Genomic DNA, 15,278 nt, shown 5'->3' with positions numbered 1-15,278 from the left:
TCAGGTTACAACATGCATGTATGCTTGACAATATGAGGAGTGATTCACATGTTTCCAGATGTGGGACTGGCAGAAATGCCCATTGATCAAATTTCCAAATATTTTCTTCTGATATCATGCCCAAATTGGGACTCGCAGATCTCACTGTGAGTAAGATGTTAGTCTTCACATTGGGCATTACATCAGAGTACAAGTAATTTTTGGCTTCAAGAGTTGACTTCAAGTCTAGCGGAAATGCACCTCTATGTTCAGGGACATTCCATCTATATCAAAGCCAAATAATATTTATAGTTTTTACATTTTTGCAACCTTTACAAAAGTTACAATATGACAAATATAAAACATTCTAGAGTGCAGGAGGAGGAACTAAAGGATGCAGAACTGGGGAAAAGTATCAGTGACTGCATCATTGAACGTCTGATTCTCTTGCATTCATTGTATTCCTGTTTCGTCTTCCATCAATTGCTTCCTATTGCTCTGTTACAGATTGAATTCATACAGCCTGTGCTGGCTATATCCAGTTACCTTTCATTCTCATCTGGCTTGGAATTGCTTCAAATGTTCAAAATAAGAAGCTAGCAGGGAAGGATGAATTGTGTATTCTCTCTTATTTCACTTTTGAGGCAGCATTTGGAAAGAAATTCATACAAATATTGCATATTTATTCTTTTTAGAGTTTTCACTTATTGTACTCCTTTCTTGCTGCTTACTCGGGCATGTTACACTCGGGGCCAGTTTCAATAGGTGGTACTCTACTAACTCAATCCATCAGTACAAGAATCTCTGCTTGTGCAATGGAACTTTCTCCCCTTTCCTCCTCCCATGCCCCACAAACCTGTTCTAGAAGTTCCCCCAACCCACCAGAGCAAATCTGGGGAGACTGTAGGGTGGATGCAGAGAGAAAAGGGAGGAGTTCCATTATGCAAGCAGAAATCAATGCATGGATTGAGCAAGTTAGTTGGGTACCACCCAGGTAGAGATCGACAGTGGGCCAACAAATGAGGGTCTTTTTAATAATAATAATAATAATAATAATAATAATAATAATAATAATAATTTTATCATTTATCATTTTATCATTCCCCAGCCACTCTGGGTCTGGGCAGCTTCCAAAAAAATATTAAAATACTATAATACATCAAACATTTTTTACATTCAAATAAGTATAGGCTCTCCCCAACGGGAAGCATTCGCTTTTTGCTGCAGTACAGCAGGGAGGTATGCTCCCAATATTTGGGGGAAAACATCAAAACTTGGCTTCATTTGACTTATTCTCCAATTTATTTCAAACCTATTTATGTATTTATCCCTGGCAAAGCCAATGAGGGGCCCTCTGGAGGTTAGTCTTACAATTCCCATCAGTCCCAACCAGCAAGGCCAATGGTCAGGGATACTGGGAATTGTGGCCCAAAAAGCATCTGAAGGGCACCAGTGCAGGCTACCCATGATTTATACTGCCCTTCTCTGCTTCACTGATATAATGAATACCCATGATGGTTTATGACAAGACTGGTTAATTGCTAACTCCTGTAACAGCTTCTAACTTCATTTGCAGCAATACACCTACAGACACATCCATTAAACTCTCAGTGTTCATAAATCTTCCATGCTGTCTTTAAGCACAGCCTTTACCAAATAAAAATATAGACTATTCCTTAAGCGCAACTCGGCAGCTTAAAATATTGAACAAATGCTTTGCCTGGTCTAATTAAGAATAAACATGAGATGCTACTGGCATTCCCACTTTTCTTGAAGTTGTTAAAACTTAACAGATAACAGCCTTACTCTTGCACCTACTTTTATTTCCCTAGCCAACCTACTAACCCTCATCCTCTTTCTTTGATCAGCAATTACTGTGCCAGATGCCACAGTGGGGTAGGGTTCTTTCCAAAAGCAGCATCTGGTTGTTTGGCAGATTTCCCAGTTCCTTCTGGCAGGTTTGGCATTTTCAGAGGGCCTGTCATACATTGCTGCTGTGATCTGACAGAGTTTTCCTAAGAGGCTATCTCATTCCTCTCTCCCCCTTCACTCCCTCTGCCTTGATAAATGTTACAAGCAACTATAGGTCCAAGTTCTCCTAAGAGTTCTCTAATTAGATACTTTACTCTCCCAAAAGAACACCTCATCGTAGATGTTGAGTAATTAGCTTGAAGCTTACATTTTGTTAAAAGGGGCCCAGATTGAAGTTACTTATAGCCCTGCTTTTTAAACAATAATAATAATAATAATACATAAATCAGGCTCGGCCTTTCAATTCTGGAAAGGAGAAAGATAAAATAGTGAAACACTACTCAGTACTTGATAAAACAGAAAATAGTATGGACTGAGCTGGCTCTTTTCCTTTCAGAGAGATAAGTAGAGAAGCAAATTAATTGAAAAACTACTTGCCATGTATGCAGAGTCTCAGAGACTATACAGGTATGTGTGTATTTAAAATTGGGGTCGCTAACTTGTGGTCCCCCAAATAATACAGGAGTATAATCCCCAGGATGCTGCACTGATGTAAGCTGCAGTCGGGGAACAACTGGAGAGCTAGAGTTTATTCACCCTATTTTAACGCATGATTAAATGGTATTCAAGTTCAGGAGAAGATTCACCTACTATGAGTGATATACTGTATCAGCTCTACTACATATTCAGAGCTCCCATGAGTAAGTGGTGTCCCATTAAGAAAGAGAACAATTCATGGGCAATTTTGATGACATGTGAACAAAACTTCCACTAACATTCAAGTAAATGTTGCAGTCTATAATTACCGTAATCAGATCTCTGTTTGCATAGTAAACCCCAATAGAACCTTGTGTTAAGGTAACCAGGTCACTTTGCACTTTAGAAGATCTGTCAAATATTAATTGCCTTGCCTGGGGCCAATTGCCACTTGATTCCCTTTCCCAGAACTCTCTCTGTGTGTGTGTTCACCCATTTCAGCACCCATTGTACCTGGTTTTCTCTGAGGAAGAGTTTAAATATCAAAGCACCTTCTGTTGTAGGGCTGGGGAACCTTTGGCCCTCCAGATGTTGCTGAACTACAACTCCCATCAGCCCCAGCAAGCATGGCCAATAGCCAAGGATGGCGAGAGCTGTAGGATGAGCAAGATTTGGGGGTTCTGTTGGCTCAGTTCTGAGGAATAAGTGTTTGTCACTAATGATTCCATATGGCTGCTATCAAAGGGAGAAGCAAGACATTGAGGTCCCTTCCACTCTCCTAGCTGGGTGGGACCAATGGCCATTTGGCCCCTCCCTCCAACAACTACCACAAGGATGGGGGATCTTGGTCAGCCTGTGCACTTCATGGAAAACTTTCAGGGACCACATGGCTATAGAGGGCAGCCCCAGAACCTGTTTTTTTAAAAAGCTTCCATTGGTGCCAACAGAAGCTTTTCTGGGATTTTCCCTAATGTCAGTGATTTGGGGGGGGGGGAGTGTCATACTACATGGGTAGGGAGGTACAGGTAGGAAAGGACGAACTAAACTTCCTCTCCCCAGCTTTACACCCCTGAAAACCACCACCACAGCAATGAGGCTTTAAGAAATACCTCAGATTGGCATCAATGACATCTTTTAAAAGCTTAATTACTGCATAGGGCCAGGGAAACTATAGGCCACTTCTGGTCCAAGGGCTATACGTTCATTACCCCCTGATCTACAGCTATTCTGTCTGATCATTCTATGTAATGGCAGGGACCCATTTTGTATAATACTCATGAATATACAAAATAATTAATAAATTATTATTAATCAATATTATTATTTAAAATGCAAATGCACATTTGGCTTCAGTTTGCACTTCAAGTTATCAGGTTTGAAAAGGGAACTCAAGCATTTAGCAGTAGAAGAAATGCACAAGTCACTTTTCAGATGTGACAAGCATGGTTCAAAAAGCAGGCACATCTGCTTTATTGTGGTGCATTTGCTTTTTGCTATTTGTGCAATAATACACCCTGCATCTGCAGCCTGCCTGGAATTTAAGGTCACTCTCGCACTTGAGATCCCAACATACAGTCAATTTAATTATAAAACAGTGTTTGGGGGATAACCTTTGAGATTTTATACATGCAATCTGTAACAGCAAGTAGCTCATCTTGGAGGAGACAGCAACTTTTCAAAACAACTGAGGGCAACAGCTAAATATTAAAATATTACTTTTAGAAAGGTGGAGGGAGAGAAGAATAAGTTTTTTTTTTCATTTTTCTGCTTTAATATGGCCTTTTCACATTGAAAGCACAACTTTGTCAAGCATTGTCAAGCATGGAAAAGAGAAAATGTATCATTGGCTCCTAAGTCCTGAGTGGTAAAAGCTATATAATAGCTATATAGTAATAGATAAGAGACAAAACATGATAGCTCATTATAATATCTATACTATGTTTACTCTATAATTATCTTAAACAACTATACTTTAAATGTCAAGGGGGCATTGCAACCACACACTTCACATACAGAGTTATCGTCTTGCTCCTATTGTAACAGTTTCATTTACAAACCTCAGTAATGAACCCAATCGCAGAAATTGCTGGAGGGTGGAGGGAATGTAACAAGCTCATGTAAAGTTAAACATTTGTATTGTTGTTCCCAAGGTGGGGCATCATTTGGCTTCACTGCAATGCCCAAAAGTGAAAGTTTTAGGCTACAATTCCATGCTCACTTACTTGGGAGTTAATGTCTTGGAACTCAGTAGGACATATGAGTAAACATTCATAGGATGAGGTTATTAACAAATTTCTCTCTCTCCTTAGTAGTGGCAGTGAGCATCTACAGAGCGCCTCATCCATCATGTTCCTAAGTTGGATTTTAAACATTTGCCATATGCTTCCAATTTAGTTTAATTGCACTAACCTTCAGGTATGTTAAAACATGGGAAAAGAAAGACACTGCATTATGTTAACATTTAATTTTTAAAGTACATTTGAAACTAAATGTTTGGGAAAGTGAATGTTACTTTGCTAAAACTTCTTAGTCCTATAGAAGGTCCCCTTTCCTTCCATTCAGCACATTCTCCTTCTCTACTTACTAATTATGTCTTCCACTGTCATCAAGTACAGGATCAGAAAGTTCAAGGATATGCCTCCTAAGTCAACTCAATAGGCCCTTAAGATCTTATGTGCTTCACTAAGATATTTATTTGTTTAAACTGCTCATAGGCTAAATTTAAGGGTTAAACCCTCCCAAGGGGGCTTCCAGCAAAAAATATGAAAGCCAAAATATTAACACTACAATAATCTACAATAATAAAACCACAATTATCACCAACAGAACCAGCCATGAAACTTAAAAACAAAACAGCCAGCAAAATACCAAACACTAGTAAATAATTACAGCAAAAAAAACAATTAAATTTGATTCTTGATCTCTAACTTAAAGCACTTCAGCAAGAGTTAGCACGCGTGCGGATCTTCATGCCTGCCCCCCTCCAATTTACTCTAGAGCAGCGGTTCTCAACCTGTAGGTCCCCAGATGTTGGACTACAACTCCCATCATCCCTGAGCTCTGGCCTTGCTAGCTAGGGGTGATGGGAGATGGGAGTTGTAGTTCAACAACATCTGGGGACACACAGGTTGAGAAAAGCTGCTCTAGAGGGTCTCCAGGCCTCTTGAAATTATTTGGCAGAAAGGCTGTGTGGGATGCAGGAGGGAGGACAGCACAGGGAAAATTCCATTGTGCAAGAAGGACCCCATAAGCAGAAGCCTCTTTTAAGCCAGTTGCTCCTGGAAGCCTGTGATGAACACCTTCCTCAGGGATGTATGCTGTCCAAACCTAAAGATTTCCTTCTAGTGACTACACAGGGCACAGAGAGGAAGTCTCAATGTCCTGCTGAGAGATGCATTAACTTTACAACAATTCATCCAATGATCTTTCCATTTTTCAAAAGAAAGAATTTCGCTGCCAAGGAAAGTGAAAGGTAGGATGAAGTGCATCCTAAGGAACAAATGATACCAATTTTCTAAGCCTGGCCATCTCTACAAACTACTTGTGAAATGGAAAGAATACTTTAAAATCACAGAACTGAAAAAGAAAAAAGAACCTGCCACTAAGGCTATGACTATCATTCTTGAACCCTGTATGATCTCAGCCAAACGGCGTCATCTAAGCCAAAGCTTTTTCTCCTTGAAAATTCAGGTCAAACAAAGTACATTTCTGATAGAATAATAACTATTCTATTAAACTTCTTGCATATTAGCATTGTCACAATGAAAACTGAAGAGGCTAGTACTTCTACAGTATCTCAGACTCTCCCTAGCAAGAAATACTGCCTAACTAAAATGGATAAAATAAAGGAAATTCAGCTATGCAGCCACCCTCCACATACTTCAAACAGCACAACTTAAGTGACTATTCAGTGTCACTTCAAGAACCAGTGATACAAATTATACTGAGGCCCCTGAGGTGGCCCAAAATTCATCCAGTTTCCACTTTAAGACATTCTAATTGGGAAGAAATGGGAAGAAACTGGGATAATCTCAAAAGAAGTGGTAAATATCTTTGTACCTAATAACACAAATTAAGTGTATATTAGAAATGCAGTAGTGGCAGGCAGGGCGGCTTTTTTGATGACTGCCAGTAACAGAGGGGAGAGTGGCAAGGTAGCAGCAGCAGTGTATGGCATTAGGAAACCAAGTCAGCTTGTCAGGAAAACATGTCATAGTCACAAGTGAAATTTCAGAGTTCAGCGCCCAGAATAGTATAAGAATTTTCATTGCTAATATGATTTTTTAAAATGCAGATTAGTGAAGGTGCATTAATTAAATGATAACCAAGACAGACATTGAGAAATAGAATATAACTCAACTCCTTAAGTCAAATGCAGATTTCTGCTTGTGACCCTGCACAAAGATGACACATTTTTAAACATACTTTTTAGAACTCTCCCATTGTAGAAATTTGTTGCATACATGCACATGGATCACATATGCAAAATGTGGAAAGCAAGCTTGCACAGCAGCTAATATTAAATAAGCACATGTGATGATGGCAATATGGTTTATGAAACAAGAACCTGGCCACTGGCTTTCAATGCATACTAATATAACTCACCCTTAAAAAGTAACTGTTCCTTTAGTGTTGCAGAACAGTTTTGAATATTTATTAGAAGCAGAAAAGGCATAAAAATGGCTTGTTCATTTATTCACTTGGATTTTTTCATACAGCACTATCAGTGATTCAGTGCAGACATAGCTATGGTATGGATATCAAAAACATCCTGTGGAGTTTCCTACCTCATTAACTTCCATTTAATGATGTTAAATAAATATATCCACACTGGCACTTACTAGGGCACCAAGATTCCTCAAACCCATAACTTAAAGTGGATTTGAAACCACAGTAGGCAACTATGTTCTTTTAGGTACCTGTAAACACTTTTCTAAAGTTCCATAAGCCCATTTAGGGGTATTTAGTTATGTATACTTGTTTTTAATTTAGTTTTATAAATAATAAAAATTGGTATTGGTATTTTTTTTAAATGCTGATTTTAATCTTTGTATTATTGACAGTTATTTTAATTTATTTTATGTACAACACACACAGTTTATGTGTTTTTATAAACAATGAAATAAATGGTTTGGGGCAACTTGGATGGCCTGAAACACAGTACAGTGGTACCTCAGCTTACATACGCTTCAGGTTGCATACTCTTCAGGTTACAGACTCTGCTAACCCAGTAATAGTACCTCAGGTTAAGAACTTTGCTTCAGGTTGAGAACAGAAATCATGCTCCGGCGGCGCGGCGGCAGCAGGAGGCCCCATTAGCTAAAGTGGTGCTTCAGGTTAAGAATAGTTTCAGGTTAAGTACAGACCTCCAGAACGAATTAAGTACTTAACCCGAGGTACCACTGTATCAAGGAAAGAGTGAGCCAGCAACATATTCCCAAACTCCATGGTTCATGTGTCTCGTGTCAATGATACAATGTGTACAAAACGGCATGACTCCTTTGGCTTTAATAAAATAAAGCTGATTCAGGATTGATGATGTGTCAAGGCAAATGATCCTGAAAACCAAGAGGGAAAAATTATAACTCTGTTTCCAGTGTCGTACTGAAAACTAAGAGAACTCTTTCAATCTGTCAGGGCCCTGTTATATTTAGAATTTAAATGAGAGTCATCAGCATCAATATTTTACAACTTAATCAGCACCGTCTTACAACCTCCTGGAATCAGCCACATAATCATTCTAATCATCAATACTCACTGGATCTTGACAGCTGAGAACCTCCAGGATGCTGTTGAGTAATTCAACACAATACTTCTTCTCTTGGTTTTGTGCCTCTTCCCTTGGATCCAGTAATTCCTTCAGTTCTTTGGTAATGACAGGAAGCAGGATATCTCTACATTCTGAAAGTAATAATTTGCTATTTAGGATTATCACAGAAATTTTCGTGTTTTTCTTCCCAGAAAGCATACAATGCAGCTCCCCCTCCCACAACTATGCTTAATCCAGTCACTTCCCATGTAGAGCCTTCTGGCTTCTATCCCCTTTCATCTTACCAATGTAAACATGAAGAAAGCAAATTAGGATCTACAGAATGAATGTCTAAGTAACTAAAGGCAGTTCAGCAAAGAGTAATACCACATTCTACACTTCATGAAGATCTGGCTGGTGAATGAATGAATCAATCATTCTGAATAGAGTACATGCTTATGGGTAATAAATGTCTTCCTGCAATGCTAACTTCCTATTATTATTATTATTATTATTAAACTTTTCTTGTTGTATTAATAAAAGAGAGAGAAAATGAAAAGCTGACCAAGAGCTAGAAAGGCAGCAAAATATACATTGAAAATGTGAAGCTTGCATACGTTTGACAGCAAATCAGAGCAAATAAATCCAAATGGCATGGAAAACTATGCAGAAGACCAATTTGGCAAAATATCATTATCTATGAAGCTGAGCTAAGTTCTGCCCACAACATTTACATTCAAGATTGTTCCTAGAACATCCTTGGAAAAGCAAGAGTGCCTCTTACTCATGAATTGTGCATATGCACACTACTTCAGATATTTGGGGGAAAGGAGAGAAACAATGTAACAGATAAAACAAAATAAAAAAATTCCTTCCAGTAGCACCTTAAAGACCAACTAAGTTAGTTCTTGGTATGAGCTTTCGTGTGCATGCACACTTCTTCAGATACAAAATAAAAAAATTCCTTCCAGTAGCACCTTAAAGACCAACTAAGTTAGTTCTTGGTATGAGCTTTCGTGTGCATGCACACTTCTTCAGATACAAAATAAAAAAATTCCTTCCAGTAGCACCTTTAAGGTGCTACTGGAAGGAATTTTTTTATTTTGTTTTGACTATGGCAGACCAACACAGCTACCTATCTGTAAATGTAACAGATACTCAGCATCTAAGCCAGAGATACAACTGTTCATGAAACATAAACAGGCATCATCAAAACTCAAGAATGGCCATCTGTAACCCTACTCTTCCTACAGCAGCTTATTTTATGGTAAAGAAGAAATATGACATATGAAGAATATAAAATAGTGTGAAAAGCTGGATGATGGTGGTAGAAGAAAAGAGAAGTCTTTCCTCCAAAACCTTTTCACTGCTTAATAAAATTTCCAAAAGTTTTTAGTATTCATGCCTTGCTTCTCACAGAAGCAAATCCCCCAATTAAAAGTGTTTTTATGTTAGAATATTAACTGGCCAATTCTGACACAATCCCTAGTTATACCTGACATAGTATTGTTTTGTAGGGTTGTGCATCTGAATCCAACAAGTCCCAAGGTGGTGAGATGACTCAGAAGTATTGGGGTTGATTGTCACAGGTGAAAGGGGATCTTTATGAGGTATCACAAGTCAAAGGAAGGACTCCTGAAGCATTGACAATAATGCAGACAAGCATTGGCTGAAAGGGGAGAAAATTATTTTACCCGCATTTTCCAATCCCAGTGCTTTGGTGAAGGAACCAGCTTTTCAAGAACAAAACTTATGCCTCTGAGATCAAGGAAGGTGCGAAGGTGAGGAGTGGAAACGGGTCAAGATCTCCATTGCAACTGGCAGATCAAGTTTGTATCAGAGGAAATGATTTTTTCTTGGAAAGTGAATCATTTGGTTCTTTCCACCCCAAAGCCAACTTTAAAGGTACCTGGCACAATCCCGCTGAACCTATTTGTTTGTGATTTAACAGGTTTCTTACCCAGTGGCACCTCTTTTATGTTTGCAATTTTCAGAGCAATTGTCCTCAAAACACTAATGGAGATTATTTGATTCCCACCCAAAACTGCCACAGCTGCTCTTGTACAGTATCACAACAGCTTTGCTTCAGACATTTTGAAGGATTCATGGCCAGGAAGAATGTTACTTTCCCAGGAATTTCATCAAATTCTGCTGCAAAATAAAAATCAGATTTTATCGGTTTCTAGCACAAAATCCCCTATACCTATTTGTTTATAAATTTGGAAACCTTTATTCAGCCTGAGATTACATTCACTTCTGCCAGAAGGAATAAAGTGAGAGTCATTTCTTCAATAGGAAAGGAAGAGGAATGGAGCAGATCCCAAAACTAATGGCTGCCTTTGCAGGAAAACCTGCAACTACCCTTCTGAAATTTGGGAGAACTGATGCACTCAGAAGGAGCAACATTGCCTTCAAATTAATCAAATTAACAAGTACTTTGTATGGGAGGTACCATATTTTAGAGGTATACAGAAGGCTTTACTCATTTTGGAATGATTATTGTGCCTGCAAATTTCATCCATTTCTATAAAAAGCAGGGGATTATAGCTGTGTCTACAGTGATTGGGGCAGCAGAATTAGACTGCCTATGTCTGACCAAATCAGGTTCTTATGAAGCACCAAACTGAAGTCCAAAGTGAATCTTGTGGTTGATGCACACCTATTTACACGAAACCATGCTCTCTCCCTGTGAAAATATTTATTTACTCTCTTGCTTACTGTTTGAAATTGCTTTGTACTATTAGCTGTAATAACATCCAGTTTTCCCCAGCATACATTACTGAGGGAGTGAGAAGTCAGAGTGAATATCTGCAATCCCCCCCCCTCTGCAGCCCCTCAGAATCTGTTTTTGGGGGTTGAGAGGTACTTCCAAAATGGAATATTGGGGCAGCAGCGCATGGAGGTACAACAGAAGGGGATTTGGCAGAATTTGGGAGGGGAGGATCTTGCCATTTATTTGGATCAAATGTGGAAGAGCTGATAAAGTTTGGGTAATGGTAATCCCTGGCCCACATGGAGTGGTGGCTGTTTTTAAGCTTCTTAAAAGCAATCCTTTCTATTCGTTGTAAATCCCAGCCACTGTCATTAATAACTGAGGTATACTTAGCAAGCACAATTTAGTACATAACCTGAAGCCTTACTTTTTGTGCAAATTTTAATTTTAAATATACTTTAGCTTGACATCCCTAGTGTATAACCTCAGCTTGTTTGGGTGAATTGATATATCTATGGAATATATATATATATTTTAAAAATACATCTTTTCAGAATTTATTATGAAGTTACACTCTTGTGGCTGCAAAATATATGAAAATAACATTTACAGTGCTTAGTCAGAACATCTCTGGGGAAGAATATATTTATGGCATGGGTAAGGTGCATTTGTTCTGTGACCCAATAAATAGAAGTTTTTGGCAGCTGCCCAAGTCCTCAGCTCTTATCTTTTAAAGCTTGTAACTCTTTATTCAAGGGAGGTAAGATAAGATGAATTGGGTGCAATTACACAAACAGGGTATTAAAAGCTTGTATTATTATTGAACTTAAAAAAGCTGAGTGAAGGCAAGGACTGAAACAGGAGGTACAAATTAATGCATACAGGGTATTTATAATACCTACACTCCAAGATGATGGGCAACTGCACAGACAATAGAATGAGTCAGGAAGACCTGACAATTAGGTCCTCTTGAGATGTACCCACAGCTGGGAGCTGTTTTTCCATTCATGGATCCCATGTTGCTTCATTCACATGGTCTGAATGAGGCAACCATTTAGGCGGGGCATCAAATAGGTCTTTCCCATGGTATATACTGTCCTGAAACCATGAGCGCATTCTGATACTTCTACAAGTGGTACCTCTGGTTAAGAACTTAATTCATTACGGAGGTCCGTTCTTAACCTGAAACTGTTCTTAACCTGAGGTACCACTTTAGTTAATGGGGCCTCCCGCTGCCACCACAGGATTTCTGTTCTCATCCTGAGGTAAAGTTCTTAACCCGAGGTACTACTTCCGGGTTACTGGAGTCTGTAACCTGAAACATTTGTAACCTGAAGCGTTTGTACCCCGAGGTACCACTGTATTACATTTGACTCCAATTAATTCTACCAAGACAGCATTTTTTCTCACTCTTTCTGAGTGGAAAGCAGTAGCAGGAACCGTAATAGTTGAACTGATTTTTTTTCCTCCTAACACATTCTATACACAAATAGTTTTAAGCATCCATTTTCATACTAGCATTAAAAGTTTCCTTTAACAGTAAAACAAAGCAGTACACACACATCTAATAGAAAAAAATAATTTGTACTTGTTTCTGTTTTTAATATATAATAATAACTTTGACTGTTCTGCATAAGAGAAAATTGGGCTATGTGGTAAATGTCATAAAGTAGGAGAAAATATGCTAACTACGCAAGATGGGTTGCCTGTTATTTATGCAGCACTGTAGACCCAATTAATACACATTTTCCATTAATAATGTTCATGAATTAACTAATAGCCAACTTACCATGTTAATCTTTATTATTAAAATAATGTAATCATTATCGTTCTAGCCTTTAATTTAGCTATGCAGGCATTTTATTAGAGATAATAGAAATTTATATAGCTATTTATATTCATTCCACTTCAGATTTCTTTAACAATAGCAGACATAATTGAATCTTAATTCATCCCCTCTCCTACATACACACATACACACACACGTACGTGATAACCAGTATTGTTTTCACCTATACTGGTGGTTAACTGTTTTGAATACTGTATATTATTGCTTGCATAATAAGATATGCAAAAATTCTCATCTATGCTATATATTGTCCAGGCTCAATATCAGTTATTTAGGTTTTTCCCCCTTTCAGATTTAAGTTAGGAAGCATGCTTCTATGAAGAGCAGTCACAGTACACAAAGGACCTCCCAAAGTAAACCAACCCCAGGTAATTGCTGTGCCCCTGAAACTGCTGGTGGCAAGGATAAAAATAGGTATACAAGGAGAATTTGCTGGATGCCAAGATCCAGGTTTGGGGCAGGTACTTTTTGGTGAGAGAACCCCAGCAGAGATTTAAGATCAGAAAATATGCAGCAAAGTGTAGAAAAATAGGCTTTTAGAGCTTTAAAATATGCTCTTGTGGGTTCCAAAATAGTCCCTTCCTCCTCTAGCATAGAAAGAGACCACATGTTTAGTAAGTGAAAATGGTTTGTTATTTACAAGCTCTCCAAAGACAGATTCATGTGCTTTTCCATACAGCATTTAGAAAAAGATGCACAGACAGTATAACATGGCTAAGTTACAGTGGTGAAAGTTCCTAAAATTTTGGTATAGGAACTCAAGTGTGGATTGTGACAGCCATGCGGCCTGAGCTTGGAGTAACCAGCTGAGACCCCTTTGCATGACGAGTTTCTCAGGTAGACTGGACGGCAGAGCTGTTGAGGAGGGGGAGGTTTGACAGACCCTCACAAGGTGAGATGAGCCTGGCAGGACAGCTTTATAGTCTTAACCACTTCATGCATTAATTAGTGTTAAGCATGTTGGTTATAGGAGGCTGGTTATCTGACAAACTCTTCACCAGTTGAAATAGTAGGCAGTGCATAATATATTTTCCCCAGAATTGAATTGCCAGGGATAAATTGAAAGCAAGCTTTTAAGTTTGCATGATGCCACTGCCATCCCCATCATTATAGCCACCTGAAGCACTTTGAAATGAAATTTAAAACTTGGAGAGATCAACTCAAAAATCTCCCTCATAGCATCTGTTTGGACCCTAAGAAGCAGCGGCAACTACTACTTAGTTGCATTTTGAGCTGGGAACATTTTTCTAGGCCAAAACAAAATTATGCAGCCCAAGAGGTTTCTCTATGGAGTAATTTTGATAAGCAAACAGCATCTAAGGCTATTGCGGTGTATATATCCCCAGTTGCCATGTGCCACTAATGAAGAATTCATTGTGATTTCCTATTTTTAAAAGTATAAGTATTTGTATAATTCTGTAAAATTAATTTTAAAATGAAGAAATTTATAGACTTGCCTATTATAAGGGGTACCATTTTCACAACAAATCTTTTGTACATTTGTATTCTTGCTGTACCCCGAGTGGCAGATTTTAAAACAGAAAAGCTTGAAGCTTCCTCCACAGTACAGAAATGTTTACTGGCAGAGGTTTGTAAGGTCTTGTAGTTTATTTATGATTGACTTAATTGTCACATCTGTAAACATTAGTTATGGAAAATACCAATAAGTAACACGTTTTAGCATAATTATTCACTGAGCAATTGAACTCGTTTGAAATTATTATCTTTAAAGACACCAAAAATACTTGCCCTTAACTGCATATTTTACATTCTGATTTAAAAACTGATGTACTTGGATTAAACACACAGGAGCCCTAGGCTAGATGTTATACAACCAAATGATTCAGCTCTTTGCTTACATCATATTTTCCTATAATACAAAAACTGGAGACCAAACTAATCATGAAGGCAGCAAATGCATGTATTGAAATTGGGCTGCCACCCAATCACTGTAAAGCACTGTAATATAAAACAGAGAAGAGGTGGGTGGGAAGAGAGGGTTGAATCCTTACCCTTGCTCATGTTTGCCAATGCCCAATGAAAAGTTCCCTTGCTGTTTCTTTCTTGTGAGTAACCCTCACCTGGATAACAACAGAAGACCTTCCACTGATTATCTTGAACACTGACTCCAGGCTTCCTTCCTTGCTTTGCAGGGAGTTGGATAATTTGAATAACTGAAGCTCTCATTTTCACTTAAATATATTTATATCCAGAACTTTAACCTATAATTGGCTAAGCCAAAGGAGGACTTTGGGTACTGATCTGGTTGATGTTCTTTTTGAAAGTTACATATCAGTATCAGTAATGTGATTCCTCTGTTGAGCATTGCTTTGCTGCTATTTAGTACAACTCAACATGTTAAGAATATATGTTGAATATATGTTCAACCGCCACACCTATTTTCAAGGTAGAAGAAATCACAGAACAATGTGCTGAGATAAAGTGAGATAACTTCCCATGCATGCTGTGAGTTCCTGGAATGAGGGTCAGGATACAAATGTAATAGACAGGCTACAAGAAAATGTTCCAACATGGGAATT

At 38.4% G+C, this 15,278-nt stretch overlaps 1 protein-coding gene across 4 annotated transcripts in view; it reads right to left on the bottom strand.

Moving 5' to 3' along the window:
* Positions 1-15,278, bottom strand: part of DOCK2 (dedicator of cytokinesis 2) — a 246,372-nt gene that overhangs the window by 167,232 nt on the left and 63,862 nt on the right. For all 4 annotated transcript variants that reach the window (XM_079964756.1, XM_079964759.1, XM_079964757.1 and 1 more), the window contains one exon: positions 8,186-8,328. In XM_079964756.1, coding sequence (XP_079820882.1) covers positions 8,186-8,328 — 143 coding nt within the window. The remainder of the gene's footprint in view (positions 1-8,185; positions 8,329-15,278) is intronic.

Source organism: Podarcis cretensis (assembly GCF_951804945.1).
Source record: "Podarcis cretensis genome assembly, chromosome: 2".
Taxonomy (NCBI): domain Eukaryota; kingdom Metazoa; phylum Chordata; class Lepidosauria; order Squamata; family Lacertidae; genus Podarcis; species Podarcis cretensis.
Note: the sequence above shows the minus strand (reverse complement) of the source record. Positions and strands in the feature narration are given on the sequence as shown.